General features: G+C 37.8%; 1 protein-coding gene and 1 non-coding gene across 4 annotated transcripts in view; one reads left to right on the forward strand and one right to left on the reverse strand.

Moving 5' to 3' along the window:
- CUL4B (cullin 4B) overlaps positions 1-14,019 on the forward strand; it is a 36,843-nt gene that overhangs the window by 16,179 nt on the left and 6,645 nt on the right. For 2 of the 3 annotated variants that reach the window (XM_028087782.2, XM_088028660.1), the window contains 12 exons: positions 173-335; positions 473-562; positions 862-944; positions 2,292-2,359; positions 3,324-3,442; positions 4,037-4,229; positions 8,813-8,917; positions 9,407-9,517; positions 9,956-10,041; positions 11,318-11,425; positions 12,283-12,396; positions 13,247-13,352. In XM_028087782.2, coding sequence (XP_027943583.1) covers positions 173-335; positions 473-562; positions 862-944; positions 2,292-2,359; positions 3,324-3,442; positions 4,037-4,229; positions 8,813-8,917; positions 9,407-9,517; positions 9,956-10,041; positions 11,318-11,425; positions 12,283-12,396; positions 13,247-13,352 — 1,346 coding nt within the window. Of the gene's footprint in view, positions 1-172; positions 336-472; positions 563-861; positions 945-2,291; positions 2,360-3,323; positions 3,443-4,036; positions 4,230-8,812; positions 8,918-9,406; positions 9,518-9,955; positions 10,048-11,317; positions 11,426-12,282; positions 12,397-13,246; positions 13,353-14,019 lie in introns of all 3 variants that reach the window. The other variant, XM_028087781.2, reaches the window with a different exon arrangement.
- On the reverse strand, positions 6,657-6,759 carry LOC114197020 (U6 spliceosomal RNA). Its single transcript, XR_003606848.1, has one exon. It is a non-coding gene; the product is annotated as a U6 spliceosomal RNA (small nuclear RNA).

Below are 14,019 nucleotides of genomic sequence, written 5' to 3' on the forward strand. Positions count from 1 at the left end.
CTTTAACTCTAATAATGTTGTGTAAAATTAAATGTGTGGATTTTATCTTTTTACAATTGCTGCTTCAAATCTGGAACCCTAATTAACATGTGGTGAGAAGTTAAGCAGGCCTCTCTAGAAGTGGTATTTATTGTTGTCAATTAATTTTGATTCTATGTATTTTTTATTATAGGGACATGGGACTGGAGTTATTTAGGGCTCATATTATAAGTGATCAGAAAGTCCAGAATAAGACAATTGATGGCATTCTTCTCTTGATTGAGAGGGAAAGGAATGGTGAAGCAATTGATAGAAGTTTACTCCGAAGCCTTTTAAGCATGCTGTCTGATTTGCAAGTAAGTTAACTTACAGAGCTGATTGCTACTCCTAGATTGATATTTAAAAACCAAATTCATAGTGCTGTTCACGTAGAGGATGTTTAATAAATATTTACTGAATAAATGAACTCTTTTATTTTGATCCCTCCTCCCAGATTTATCAGGATTCTTTTGAGCAACGATTTTTGGAAGAAACTAACCGGCTCTATGCAGCTGAAGGCCAAAAATTAATGCAGGAAAGAGAGGTATTTAAAAATCATGATTAATAAATCCACTGTGTCTCACAGTAGACCTTGCACTCTAGAACATAAGCTGCCCTTTGCGTTTATCTTCCCAACATTGTGATGCTTTTTTCCTCACTTAGGTGCTCCTTTCTTTTCTCTCTTCTTAAAGGCCAGAATTCTGGATCATAAACTACCTATAATTTTACATATGATTCAACCCTGTCACATTTGACAGGGCTGTTCCCGGGATTTTTTGGACTTGACATTTTCTGAATGATTTATGGGGAGGAAAACAATAATATAAAAAACTATCTTTGTAGGTTCCTGAATATCTTCATCATGTTAACAAACGTCTAGAAGAAGAAGCAGACAGACTTATTACTTACTTAGATCAGACCACCCAGTAAGTATTATACGCTCAACCTAATAGACTTTAACCAGTGTTGTTGAATCACTTAAGGCACTTTCAGCGTCCCCAAACGCATTAGTACCTATTTTCAGGTGTGATTTGAGATTTTTTTTTTTTTAAGATTTTGTTTATTTATTTGACAGAGAGAGAGCACAAGAAGGGGGAGCAGTGGAGGGAGAGGGAGAAGCAGGCTCCCTGCTGAGCAGAGAGCCCCATGCAGGGCTCGATCCCACGACCCTGGGATCATGACCTGAGCCGAAGGCAGACACTTAACTGACTGAGCCACCCAGGAGGCCCTGATTTGAGATTTTTAACAGTTGTTTTCTTGATGTAAACTTCATTTCCCCCCAGCTAATTAGATTTAATCAGTTAGGTCTAATGTGTATGTGTTTAAGCAATTTAAAAATAGTATTATTAGAGGGGTTGCCTGACTGGTTCAGTCGGTAGAGCATGTGACTCTTGATCTCAGGGTCATGAGTTCAAGCCCCACACTGGGTGTAGAGCTTACTTTTGTAAAAAATGAAAGAAAAAAATGTGTCAGAAACAGATGTGATCTTCGAAATCTTAAGGCTGATTAAAATTCAGTAGATGTTTGGAGGAGAAACTGTTTCTGTGCTTTCCTAAATATTACCAACCAGGGAGTTCCTGTAAGCAGCATAGATAACTACCTTCCTAATAAAAGCAGAGAAACTTGGAAAAAGCCAGCCATAGCAATACCATGGAAATAATTGATTCAGTGATGTAAATCAAATTCTGAAATATTGCACTTTTCCTTCTTATGGTGTAGAGTAACTCTGGGCACCGATACATTTAAACATAGGCTAGGGATATTGAAATTAACATAAAACAAGCTATTTGAGGGGTGCTTGGGTGGCTCAGTTGGTTAAGCATCCCAACTCCTGATTTTGGCTCAGGTCATGCATGATCTCAGAGTCGTGAGATGGAACCCTGAGTTGGGCTCAGGCACTGGGTGTGGAGCCTGCTTAGGATTCTTTCTCTCCCTCTCCCCCCCATCTCTCTATTCTATTTTTTTTTTTTTTAAGGATTTACTTATCCATTTTAGACAGAGAGCTGGGGGAGAGGGAGAGAGCAAATCCCAAGCATACTCCCCTCTGAGTGTGGAGCCCGATGTGGGGCTCGATTCCACAAGCCCGAGATCATGACCTGAGCCGAAATCAAGAGTCAGACACCTAACTGACTGAGCCACCCAGGCATCCCATTGCTCTCTCTTTAAAAAAAAAAAAAAAGGCAGCAAGCTATTTGTTCCCACTGACCTCTGGAAAGGCTTTAAATTTTCAGCAAAGTCAAATGTCAGTAATTCTAAACTTTTTTTCCTTATAGGAAGTCATTAATTGCTACTGTAGAAAAACAACTTCTAGGTGAACACTTAACAGCAATTCTTCAGAAAGGTAATTGACCAGTTTATAAAGAGATCACTTTTAAAATGGTAGCAGCAAATAAGTAAAAAAAAATTCTTAAGGATTACCCTTTTAAGAAGTTCGATACTTTGTGGCTGCTTTTCTGAGAATGGACATAATCCCTTTTCCCTATTTATCATGGTAAACTTTGAGGAGGTGCTTCTTGGCTTAATTTAAAGATACAGGAACTGAGAATGAGAGGGGTCCACTAACATCAGTAAAAACAAAAAGCAACAGTGGGAATATGGGAATTCTTGACTTAATTTGTAAGACTATGGTAGGGGAAAGAATTTTTTCTTACACTAAAGTGTATATGTTCATAGCATATAAAACCAAGCACTTCTAATCCCAAATGATCTTAAGGGTAAACCCCGAATTTTACTTGGACAATGCCAGAAATAGACAAAAGCCTTACCTTTCTCTCCAACCATCTTTTCTTTTATATAAAATGGTTATATTTTAGAACTTTAATGCAGTTACACTATTAGTTCATTCTGAAAATGGAATGCATTAGAATCTTGTTCAAACTTGGCCTATTAGTGCACGGTTTTTGAAATACCGCAGACCATATCCAATACTCTGAAATACAGTTGTGTATACTAATTAGTGCCAGATGTAGGATGGCTACTGCACATATGAGTGAGTTATTTATAATGTGTATTTAAGTAAATCAATTTTTACGAATTGGTTTATACATCTGAGCTACCATGCTAAATAGTACAAACCATTACAGAATTGTTTTTGTGTTTATATAAACTAAAGCTCCTTGTATTTAGTTTGCATTTGGAAAGGTGATGTATCTATTTGGATTTAAAAAAAGCCAAATCTTTATATTAAAATTCATAGACTAGTAATAGTTTAGACCAGTATCACAATAATAATTTAACTTAATTTTCATTAAAATGTCTGGCATTTTTGTTCACTATTTTTAATGCCAAAATGTTTGAAAATTCAGGTTTAAATAACCTCCTTGATGAAAACCGAATTCAAGATTTGTCTCTCCTGTATCAGCTCTTCAGTAGAGTTCGAGGTGGAGTTCAGGTTCTCTTGCAGCAGTGGATTGAATACATTAAGGTATTAACAATTAACCTGTGGCGTTTTTTCTCTTATGTCTTAAAATCAGAGTACATATCAGCAAGCATTTCTTAATTGTTAGACCCGGTTTTTTTTAAGTAATGTGTTTTGAGGGCAGTCAGCCTGAGAATGATCTGTGTAACAGATCAGCAATAAAAGTTATCTTCTTGATATCTGATGGGATTTCTAGCTCCAATATTGAGAATAGTGAATATGGGGGAAAAAAAGAGGACTTTTTTGGGGTCCAAAATTTCTTTCCTTTCTTCAGTTTTATACTGAAGCCAGATTGCCATTTAAAAAAAAATTCATACCTCACTTCCTTAAAAGTTAGGGACAAAAGCCTAGAGGCTTATAATAATGCCCTATTATGATACTGTATACCCAGTGGGTCATTCCTTATTTTGTGATTATAGATGAATGGTTATCAGTCTGGATGTTCTATCACTTTATTTTTCTTTTCCTGACTTCAAAAACAGCTTTATTTTATTTTAATATCTTGTAATTTAAAAATGTGTACCTACTTAAAATATGATTTGGGAATTGTTTTCATCAGAGATAATTCAATTTTAAAAAGTGGTCATTTTTGTTTTTTAGGCATTTGGCAGCACTATTGTAATTAATCCTGAAAAAGATAAAACCATGGTTCAAGAATTGCTGGATTTTAAAGATAAGGTTGACCATATAATTGATATTTGCTTTCTGAAAAATGAAAAATTTATCAATGCCATGAAAGAAGCATTCGAAACATTCATTAACAAAAGACCAAACAAACCTGCTGAACTTATAGGTATTTTTCCAGTCTTTTTTCCCCCGGCTATTTAATGTTCTTTTATTCATAAAATTTTAGTCAATTTGAAATTTTGACAAGGTTGTGTAGTTTATTAACACATTTATTTGGGGTTGCTTAGGTGCTAGTTTCTAAGAATCTAGACATAAGGAATAAGTAAAGAACATCTCAAGGTAGAGAACGTCTCAAGTTCACATGCCAAACATAATGTTCTTTCTTTGTAAGATAGTACATTGAACCCTGTTTACTCTTATCTATACGAAGCTGGATATCTGATTTCTAAGCCTATAGCAATTTAGAGGTAGGGCAGGGTGCTACTTCTAGAGGCCCGCACTTAGTGCTACAGGAGAGGGTAGCAAGAAATTACCGTTGCTAGCGAGAAAGGAAAAATGTCCAGGACAAAAATAAGCTTAATCTGGGCCCATTTAGTGTAAGGCTGTGGTATACAGCAGTGTTTCTTGGATTTCCCTACCAAACTTCCCTTTAATGTCAGAAGGAGAGGTACCCTGTGATGAAGGTCTAGGCTCTTCTACCAGAAGGATAAAATTTCGTTGGTCTATTACTTATCCTTTAATTTTTTGGCAAATTTTGCCTTTTACTCTGTGATGTGTCTGGTTTGTTTTAGTAAGTAGTCTTTAAGGTTCCTTAACATCAGTGTAAAATGGACACCCCAGGAGATGTGCCAGGTCTTTCAGTGGCTTTTTTTTTTTTTTGAGATGTACTTGACATACAGTATTATCTGAGTTTCAGATGTACAACATAGTGATTCAGTGTTTGTATACATTGTGAAATGATCATCACAATAAGTCTAGTTACCATCTGTCCCCTTACAGAGTTAATACAATATTTATGGACTGTATTCCCTATGCTGTACATTACGTCCCCATGACTTACTTATTTTATCACTGAATTTGTACTTCTTTATCCCCTCCACCCATTTTGGCACCCCAGCCCCCCTTCCCTCTGGCAACCACCAGTCTGTTCTCTGTGTTTGAGTCTGAATTTTTTGTTTTTTAGATTCCACATATAAGTGAAACCACATGGTATTTGTCTTATTTCTCTGTCTTCATTTCACTTAGCATAAAACCCTTAAGATCCATGTTATCGCAGAAGGCAAGATTTCATTCTTTTTATGACTGAGTAGTATTCCATTACACACACACCCACACATACCCTTTCTTATCCATTCATCCACTGATGAACACTTAGGTTGTTTCCCTATCTTGGATATTGTAAATAATGCTACAGTGAACATGGGGGTGTGTATGTCTTAGTGTTTGCATTATCTTTGTAGTGGAATTGCTGGATCATATGGTAGCATTGTTAATTTTTTGAGGACCGTCCATACTGTTTTCCATGGTGGCTGCACCAGTTTGCATCCCCACCAACACTGCACGAGGGTTCCCTTTTATCCACATTTTCATCAAACATTTTTTTTGTCTTTTCAGTCCTAGCTATTCTGACAGATGTGAGGTGCTATCCCATTATGATTTTGATTTGCATTTCCCTGTTGATTAGTGATATTGAGCATCTTTTCATGTGCTTGTTGGCCATCTGTATGTCTTTGGAAAAAGACATTCAGATCCTCTGCCAATTTCTTAATTGGATTTTTTTGTTACTGAGTTGTATGGGTTCTTTATCTATGTTGGGTATTAACCCCTTATTGGATATATGATTTGCAAATATCTTCATTCCATCTTTTCCCAAAAAGGTCGCCTTTTCATTTTGTTGATGATTTCCTTCTCTCTGCAGAAGCTTTTTAGTTGAAGTCCTATTTGTGTATTTTTGCATTCGTTTCCCTTGCATTTGGAGTCATACTCAGAAAAAAAAATTGCTAAGACCTGTGTCCAGGAGCCTACAGCTTATGTTTTCTTTTCTTTTTTTTTTTTTAAGATTTTATTTATTTATTTGACAGAGAGACACAGCGAGAGAGGGAACACAAGCAGGGGGAGTGGGAGAGGGAGAAGCAGGCTTCCCGCTGAGCAGGGAGCCCGATGCGGGGCTCGGTCCCAGGACCCTGGGATCATGACCTGAGCCGAAGGCAGACGCTTAACGACTGAGCCACCCAGGTGCCCCCAGCCTATGTTTTCTTCTAGGAGTTTATGGTTTCAGGTCTTCATCCATCCATTAAAAAGACAGTCAAGTCTCTAATCCATTTTGAGTTAATTTTTCTGTATGGTGTAAGATCATGGTCCAGTTTCATTCTTTTGCATGTGGCTGTCCAGTTTTCCCCAGTACCATTTATTGAAGAGACTGTCTTTTTTCCCATCATATATTCTTGCCTCCTTTGGCATAGATTAATTGACCATATAAGCATGGGTTTATTTCTGGGCTCTCTATGCTGTTCCATTGATATGTATGTCTCTTTATATGTTAATACCATACCGTTTTGATTACTACTACAGGGGTTTATTTGGTTTGTTTTTTTGAAATATGGAATGCTTCATGAATTTGCATGTCATCCTTGGAGGGGCCATGCTAATCTCTGTATCCTTCCAGTTTTAGTCATACGTGCTGCCAAAGTGAGCAATGATTACTAAAGTTTTGTAGTATAGTTTGAAATCAGGGAGCATGATACCTCTGGCTTTGTTCTTCTTTCTCAAGATTAGCTATTTGGGATCTTTTGTGGTTCTATACATATTTTTAAGTTACTTGTTATAGTTTTGTGGAAAATGCCATTGGGATTTTGATAGGGATTGCATTGAATCTGTAGATTACTCCCTCTGCCCCTTCCCCTGCTTGTGCTTTGTCTCTCTCTCTCAAATAAATAGATAAAATCTTTTTTAAAAATTTACTTTTAGGTATTTTATTATTTATTTTTTTAAGATTTATTTATTTGAGAGAGAGAGTGGGGTAGGGGCAAAAGGAGAGGGAGAGGGAGTCTCAAGCAGACTCCATATGGTGTTCCATTTTGCGACCCTGAGATCACAACCTGAGCTGAAACCAAGAGTTGGATGCTTAACCGACTGTGCCACCTAGGTGCCCCGGTATTTTATTCTTTTTGATGCAGTTGTAAATGGGATTGTTTTCTTGAGTTCTCTTCCTGATAGTTTGTTATTAGTGTATAGAAACACAACAGACTTTTGTATATTTTGTGTTCTGCAACTTTACTGAATTCATTTATTCTAATAGTTCCTCGGTGGTCTTTTGGGTTTTCAATGTCTAGTGTCATGTCATGTACAAATAGTGACAGTTTTACTTCTTCCTTTCCACTTTGTATGCCTTTTATTTCTTTTCCTTGCCTAATTGCTGTGCCTAGACTTCCAATACAGTGTTGAATAAGAGTGGGTATAGTGGGTATCCTTGTCTTGTTCCTGATCTTGGAGGAAAGCTTTTCACTGTTGAGTATGATATTAGCTGTGAGTATGTCATATATGGCCTTTATTTTGTTGAAGTATGGTCCTGCTATACCCACTTTCTTGAGAGTTTTTAACATAAGTGGATGTTGAATTTTGTCAAATGCTTTTTCTCTATCTGTTGATGATCATATGATTTTTATCTTTCATTTTGTTAATGTGGTGTATCCTGTTGATTGATTTGTGGATGTTGAACCATCCTTTCATCCCTGAAGTAAATCCCACTTGATCATGGTGTAAGACCCTTTTAGTGTATTGTCGACTTCAGTTACCATGTCCAAGCCCCCTCCCTACGCTAGCAGGCTATGTGGAAAGTGCAGTGATGGTGTCTGCCATCACCTTGATCTCTAGGGAGCATATGAGCTATATCCCGCCCCTCCGGCTGATATGCCCCCAAGTCAGCAAATGTATCTTTCACATACAGTCTAGGTACTTTTCAAACTGCTGTTTTTTCACTGGGTCTTGGGGTGAGCTACGCCACAAGAGAGTCCCCCAAGAGTGGAATCTCCATTTCCTACAGCACTTTGGGATCCCTGGAAATCAGTTATGTTTGTTTTTTAAGTCTGACATTTCAGGGGCTCATCTCTGTAGTGCAGATCACTGGGGCCAGGGTGCCTGAAGTAAGGCACTAACCCCTTCTTCCTCCAAGAGAAGCACCTGTCTGGCGAAATCTTTCCCTGTTGTGTGTTGTTATACCTCTGTTGTCTCTGCCTCTGCTACGCATCTTGATGTGATCCTTTCATCCTTTGTTGAGGAGAAGAGTTCATCTAGTTTTCAGATGTTTTTCAAAAGGAAATGCTCCATGTAGCTGTAGCTGGGAGTGTGTTCATGGGAGGAGGTGTGTTCGGGCTCTTCCTATTCTGCCATCTTGGCCCTCCCTCCCATCCTCAGTGGCTTTGATGACTCCAGCATGGTTCTGTATACACTACCTCCCCGACGCTACCCCATTTTAATCATCAGGATAGTGGAAGTGGAAAGTACATTTGATCAGGAGCCGGAAGACTTGGGTTTGAGTTCAGGCTCTGGTATTTATTAGCTCTGTGAGATTGAATAAGTCATTTGCTAACCTTGACTTTGGAGACTTTAAAAAATGCATGTATACCTCTGAAACCTTGAAAAACTCAGTATATCATACTCCTGTTTGGGTATATCTAGTGCCTAGTACCTTATGGATACCCATGGTCACTAAATATAATCACTAAACAATGAACTTTCCCCCCATTTTAGCTAAGTATGTAGATTCAAAGCTTCGCGCAGGCAACAAAGAAGCTACAGATGAAGAACTTGAAAAAATGTTGGATAAAATTATGATCATATTTAGATTTATCTATGGTAAGTGTTTTTGTTTTAAAATTTTTCTTTTCAAACAGAGCACTCAGCAGAGAAACTGTCAAGTATAATTAACCAGAAGGGAGTATTTATTTGGGAGTTAGATATTTAAAATTGTATTATACTTGTTGCATTTAATTCATTAGGGTACTTGAGGAATATTACTTCATTGCCTTGTGCTTTGACTTTTCCACTTATTAAGAGCCTGGATTTTTGCTACTTGTTTTAATTTCTATTGATGCTAAAGCCACCAGTTGACTCAAGTTTTTTTTTTTTTTTTAAGTTAATGCAGGCTTAATTCTTTATAGCAAAGAACTTTAGAAATATCCAGCATAAATATCTACCTCTAATGTCTGTTGTATTTAATGAACTTGGGTAAATGTATACATTAAATAACTTGAAGTAATGGTGTGATTTATTAAGCACTTTGGAGCAATTTTGTCAAAACTTTTTATTGGACTCCTTTGAGTTGTGTTTTATTATTTAACATAGGTAAGGATGTTTTTGAGGCCTTCTATAAGAAAGATTTAGCCAAGCGCCTGTTGGTTGGGAAGAGTGCATCTGTAGATGCTGAAAAATCAATGCTGTCCAAACTTAAACATGGTATGATTGTCATTCTTTCTGTTCCTTTTCTTTGATTTCTGAGGGAAAATGTTAGCTTAATTTTTACTCTTTAATTGCCTCTTTGATTAATCATTGTTCATATGATGAAAATTAAATAAGCTTATGAGGTTTCCAAGCTATTGTACATATCCAGAGCTGTTGCAGTTTTTTAAAAAATAAAGCATTGCTCTTGTTTTTGTTATTTGTATAGATATTTTCCATTTATTTTATGCCTAAATAGTAGATAAGGTTACTACAGGATTAAAGAGTTTGACTGTGAATTAATGGGGCATACAGTTTGGGGTAAGGATTTTTTCATTCTTGTGAATAGTTAAAGATCATATTTCGTGCTAAAGTAAGTTTTATATTTCATGTTTTCAATTTTCAATTCTTTGTTTTCACTTTAAAATATCATAAATGTATAAACATCTTTAATAGAATGTGGAGCTGCTTTCACCAGCAAACTTGAAGGAATGTTTAAAGACATGGAACTTTCAAAAGACATCATGATTCAGTTCAAACAGGTAAAAGTGAGTTAAACTCTTACTTAATTTCTCAAACTTAAGTATATTTAGTTATCTTCTTCCTGTGATTTGCCCTGAAGAGGATAAATAGAAACCTATATTTGTTGTAAATATATCATAGCAGCTTAGATGATATTCACATTAGAGGGAAAAAACCACCAACAGAATACATTTGACCTACTTCAGCATTTATTCCAGATATATATATACCCAAGGTAACAAAAAACCCCGAATCAAATGTATTGACTGAAGTCAGGACAAGAAAAACTGTAGCTAGATCGTGAGAACAGGGCTTTCACTAGCATCTAATCACTGTTGGTGATATGTATGTTCAAAGCTGGCAGTGGGGAGCGGGGGGAGGTGATAGAACGGTTGTATAAGGCCTCTGGGAACATTGGGAATGAAAAGCTAGCTCCACAGTTTTGCAGATATTGGTAGAAGGTGGTTTTGAAATATTTAAGAGCATGGGTAACAGAGCAAATTAGATTCTGCTCTGAGTCTTTTAGTGGTGACTTCTTTACCACTGTGTTGCCCCGGTGCGGACTGAGGGCGGGCAACACAAGAGAAAGACCAAGAGGACCATGGTCCTGTAGTAGTGACAGAATAGGGCTTATGTTCTTTGCCCTCTCCCCTTCTTCTTCCTGCCCCACTTCAGATCATCCCCTGCACACAGGCAGTGCAGCAAGTGAAAAGCCGGAGACTTGGGCTGGCTGGTGGGGTGAGGCATGGGGTTTGCTACAGGGACTTCCAAGCCACATAGGGGTCTCCAAAGGTGGGGACTGCAGGTGGTAGGGGGAAAAGAATGGAGAATGAGGGACGCCTGGGTGGCGCAGTTGGTTAAGCGACTGCCTTCGGCTCAGGTCATGATCCCTGTCCAGCGGGGAGCCTGCTTCTCCCTCTGGCCCTCCCTGCTCTCCAGTCCTCTCTCTCGCTCACTTTTTCTCTCTCAAATAAATAAATAAAATCTTAAAAAAAAAAATGGAGAATGAGATTCTACCTATAATAGCCCAGCCATAAGTGAGAAATTATTTAAGTCACTGATGCCTCTAACAAGGTCACGTGATCCTTGTGTGCCATTGTAATAAAATACTAACTAGTACATTTAATGTAGGCTTCATTCATAGTCCTTTTATAACAGTTGCCTTTTATTTTAAAGATGGTCAGTGTTTGCATGTAATTTTATAATGGGGAACTTCTTGAATGGGTTGTTATTATGACATGAAATGTATGCACCTTTATTTTTAAGATCTTAGTGTATGTGTTGATCTTATTGTAGTATATGCAGAACCAGAATGTACCTGGGAATATTGAATTAACTGTGAATATCCTGACAATGGGTTATTGGCCAACATATGTGCCTATGGAAGTCCATTTACCACCAGAGGTAAGACTTGCTGTTCAGGACTTGAGTTATAAGCATAGAAATACATAAAGCTTCTGTTTTGCTTGTCTTTGAAAAATAAATACTTTCTAAAAGTTTATGCCAGCTGTTTTAACATTTTGCTCTCCTTTTTATGTGACTCTCGTACTTATATCATAGAGTGTAGTTAATGATGTCAAGTTTCTGGGTTCAGGGCCAACTTCTCTGACTCTTCTTTTAGTTCCCCAGATTGTAACCATCATTCTGCCCAGCTCTCAGAAATTTTTGCTCACGTATCACCTGGGGGTTGGATTGCTGAGTGAGTGGGCTTGAGTAAATGCATCCTAACTTTTGGGATCTTAGACTCAGGACTGAAGCTTAGAAAGGGGGTTAAGGCTAGAGATAGATATTGAGACTCCTTCGTGGAGATAATCATGGAAGCCAAGGGGGTAGAGATCTCCCTCATTAAGAGGAAGAATGTAGAAATAGGAAGAAAAGGGCTGAGACAGAACTTTGGAAAAGGTTCACATTTGGCAGATGGTAGGAAGAGGAACCTGTTAAGGAAGCCAGCGAAGAAGCAATAGTGAGATAAAGGAACCAGTATGGTTTGGAGGCACAAAAGTCCCTGGAGGTGAATGTTTCAAAAGAGGGGATGTTTAAATGTTGCCGAGAGATCAAAGAGTATAAAAACTGATAAATGCCATTAGATTTGGTAGTTGGGAGACAAGTTACCTTACATCAGAGTGATCGGTGGAGCTACTGGGCATGAAAACTGATATTAAAAACTTCCAGAAATTATTCCACATGAGGTAAATATAAAGAATGGTGAAAGTGATAACTGGATACAGAGCTTAAATAAAGCTGTATTTTATTTATTGTAGATGGTGAAACTTCAGGAGATTTTCAAGACCTTTTACTTAGGCAAACATAGTGGCAGGAAACTTCAGTGGCAGTCAACCCTAGGCCACTGTGTGCTAAAGGCAGAATTTAAAGAGGTAAGTAGATGTTCCCCAAACCTAGTTTTCATCTTTGTCTTTGATGTTGAGGTCATCCTTCTTTTTTTCCTTAAAAAATTTTTTTATTTGAGTAAAGTTGACATACACTGTTACATTAGTTTCACGTGTACAACATAGTGATTCAACTTCTCTATACATTATGCTATGTTCACCAAGAGGTCATTCCTCTTAACTTGAAGGTTTAAGCTGTTTTAAAGTTTATCCTAAATACATGACAGAGTGACTGCTTGTCACAGCTTTTGTGTGTATTATAAGAATGTGATCTTCATGGTTGAATTGGCCCTGCTGCAAAACCAAAAACCGGTAACCCTTTTTTTGCTATCCTTTCCCACCTGTGGATGCAGAATTCTCATTGCTGCTTCTTGACAGGAAACTTCTTGTTGCTGGGAGCTAGAGAATAGAGTGGGTGTAAAGGAGAACAGTTCCCATATCTAATTTCAAAAAAAATCCCTGCAGCTTTTCATGACTAATTTGAATCCAACAAGTTGAAAATGCATTTGAAATAGTGATTTCTTGCTGCATGTGAAAAATAATCTGTAATGGCACATAAGGCTGAGTTATTAATTTTCATTACTTTGTTGTTCTGTTTTAATTATACAAATTAAAAAAAAGGCCTGTAGAAAGGTCACCCAGTCCTTCTTCCTGTTTTAGGTGGGATCACACCTAAATCCTACACTGAACATACTGGCTTTTCTGGATAATGTTAATCCGTGTTTCTGAATGCACTAATTGAAAAATGTTTTTCCTGTTAAAGATTAGTTATTTGATTAATTTTCATGTATTTTTTTAAAAAAAGAATGATGGCTGAACACTGCTGTTTCTCCAACAGGGTAAAAAAGAACTCCAGGTCTCTCTTTTCCAAACCCTGGTGCTGCTAATGTTTAATGAGGGAGAGGAGTTCAGTTTAGAAGAGATCAAGCAGGCTACCGGAATAGGTTTGTGTTGAATCAGTCAATTAGCAAGCATTATTCAATGTCTGCTATATGCATTCCACTAGGTTAAGAGCTCTGGGGGCATACAAAGGAATAATCCCTCTCCTCAGCACTCATAATCATGGAGAAAGGGGGACATGACGTTTGTAATAATTTCACAACCAGTAAGTTACCAATCTGTGGTGCCTACTAGGAATGTGTTAGGAGTTTAGTGAAGCAGGAGATGTCTGTGGGCTGGCATAATTGGGAAATCCTTCACGAAGGAGGTGATATTTGAGGTGGGCCTTCAAGTTTTAGTTAGGGAGATGGCGTAAGCTGCCAGGGGAGGTACTGTGAGAAAAGGCTTAGCGCTAAGAATGAGCACAGTGTGGGCAGGAGTCACGAAGTACTTAACTGCAGCGTCAAATAGTGAGATACAAAGCTAGATAGGTAAGGTGAACAGAGCCTGATCATGGAAAGCCTTGCAAATCTAGCGGATGAAACCTGCTTTGTAGGGTCTCAAGTGTGAGACATAATAGAAGTGGCTTATTTGGACAACTGACCTGGAATCAATAGACAAGGGTAGCTTGGAGGTTGAAGAGATGCCAGTCCAGAAACTAGTGGGGGTAATTCAGGCATGAAGTGATAAGGGCTTTAGTTTAGAATGAGGCCAGTGAGAACGGAGAGGAGG

Source organism: Eumetopias jubatus, unplaced genomic scaffold, assembly GCF_037043125.1.
Source record: "Eumetopias jubatus isolate StellerSeaLion01/CBP00866 unplaced genomic scaffold, mEumJub1_p1.0 scaffold_11, whole genome shotgun sequence".
Classification (NCBI taxonomy): domain Eukaryota; kingdom Metazoa; phylum Chordata; class Mammalia; order Carnivora; family Otariidae; genus Eumetopias; species Eumetopias jubatus.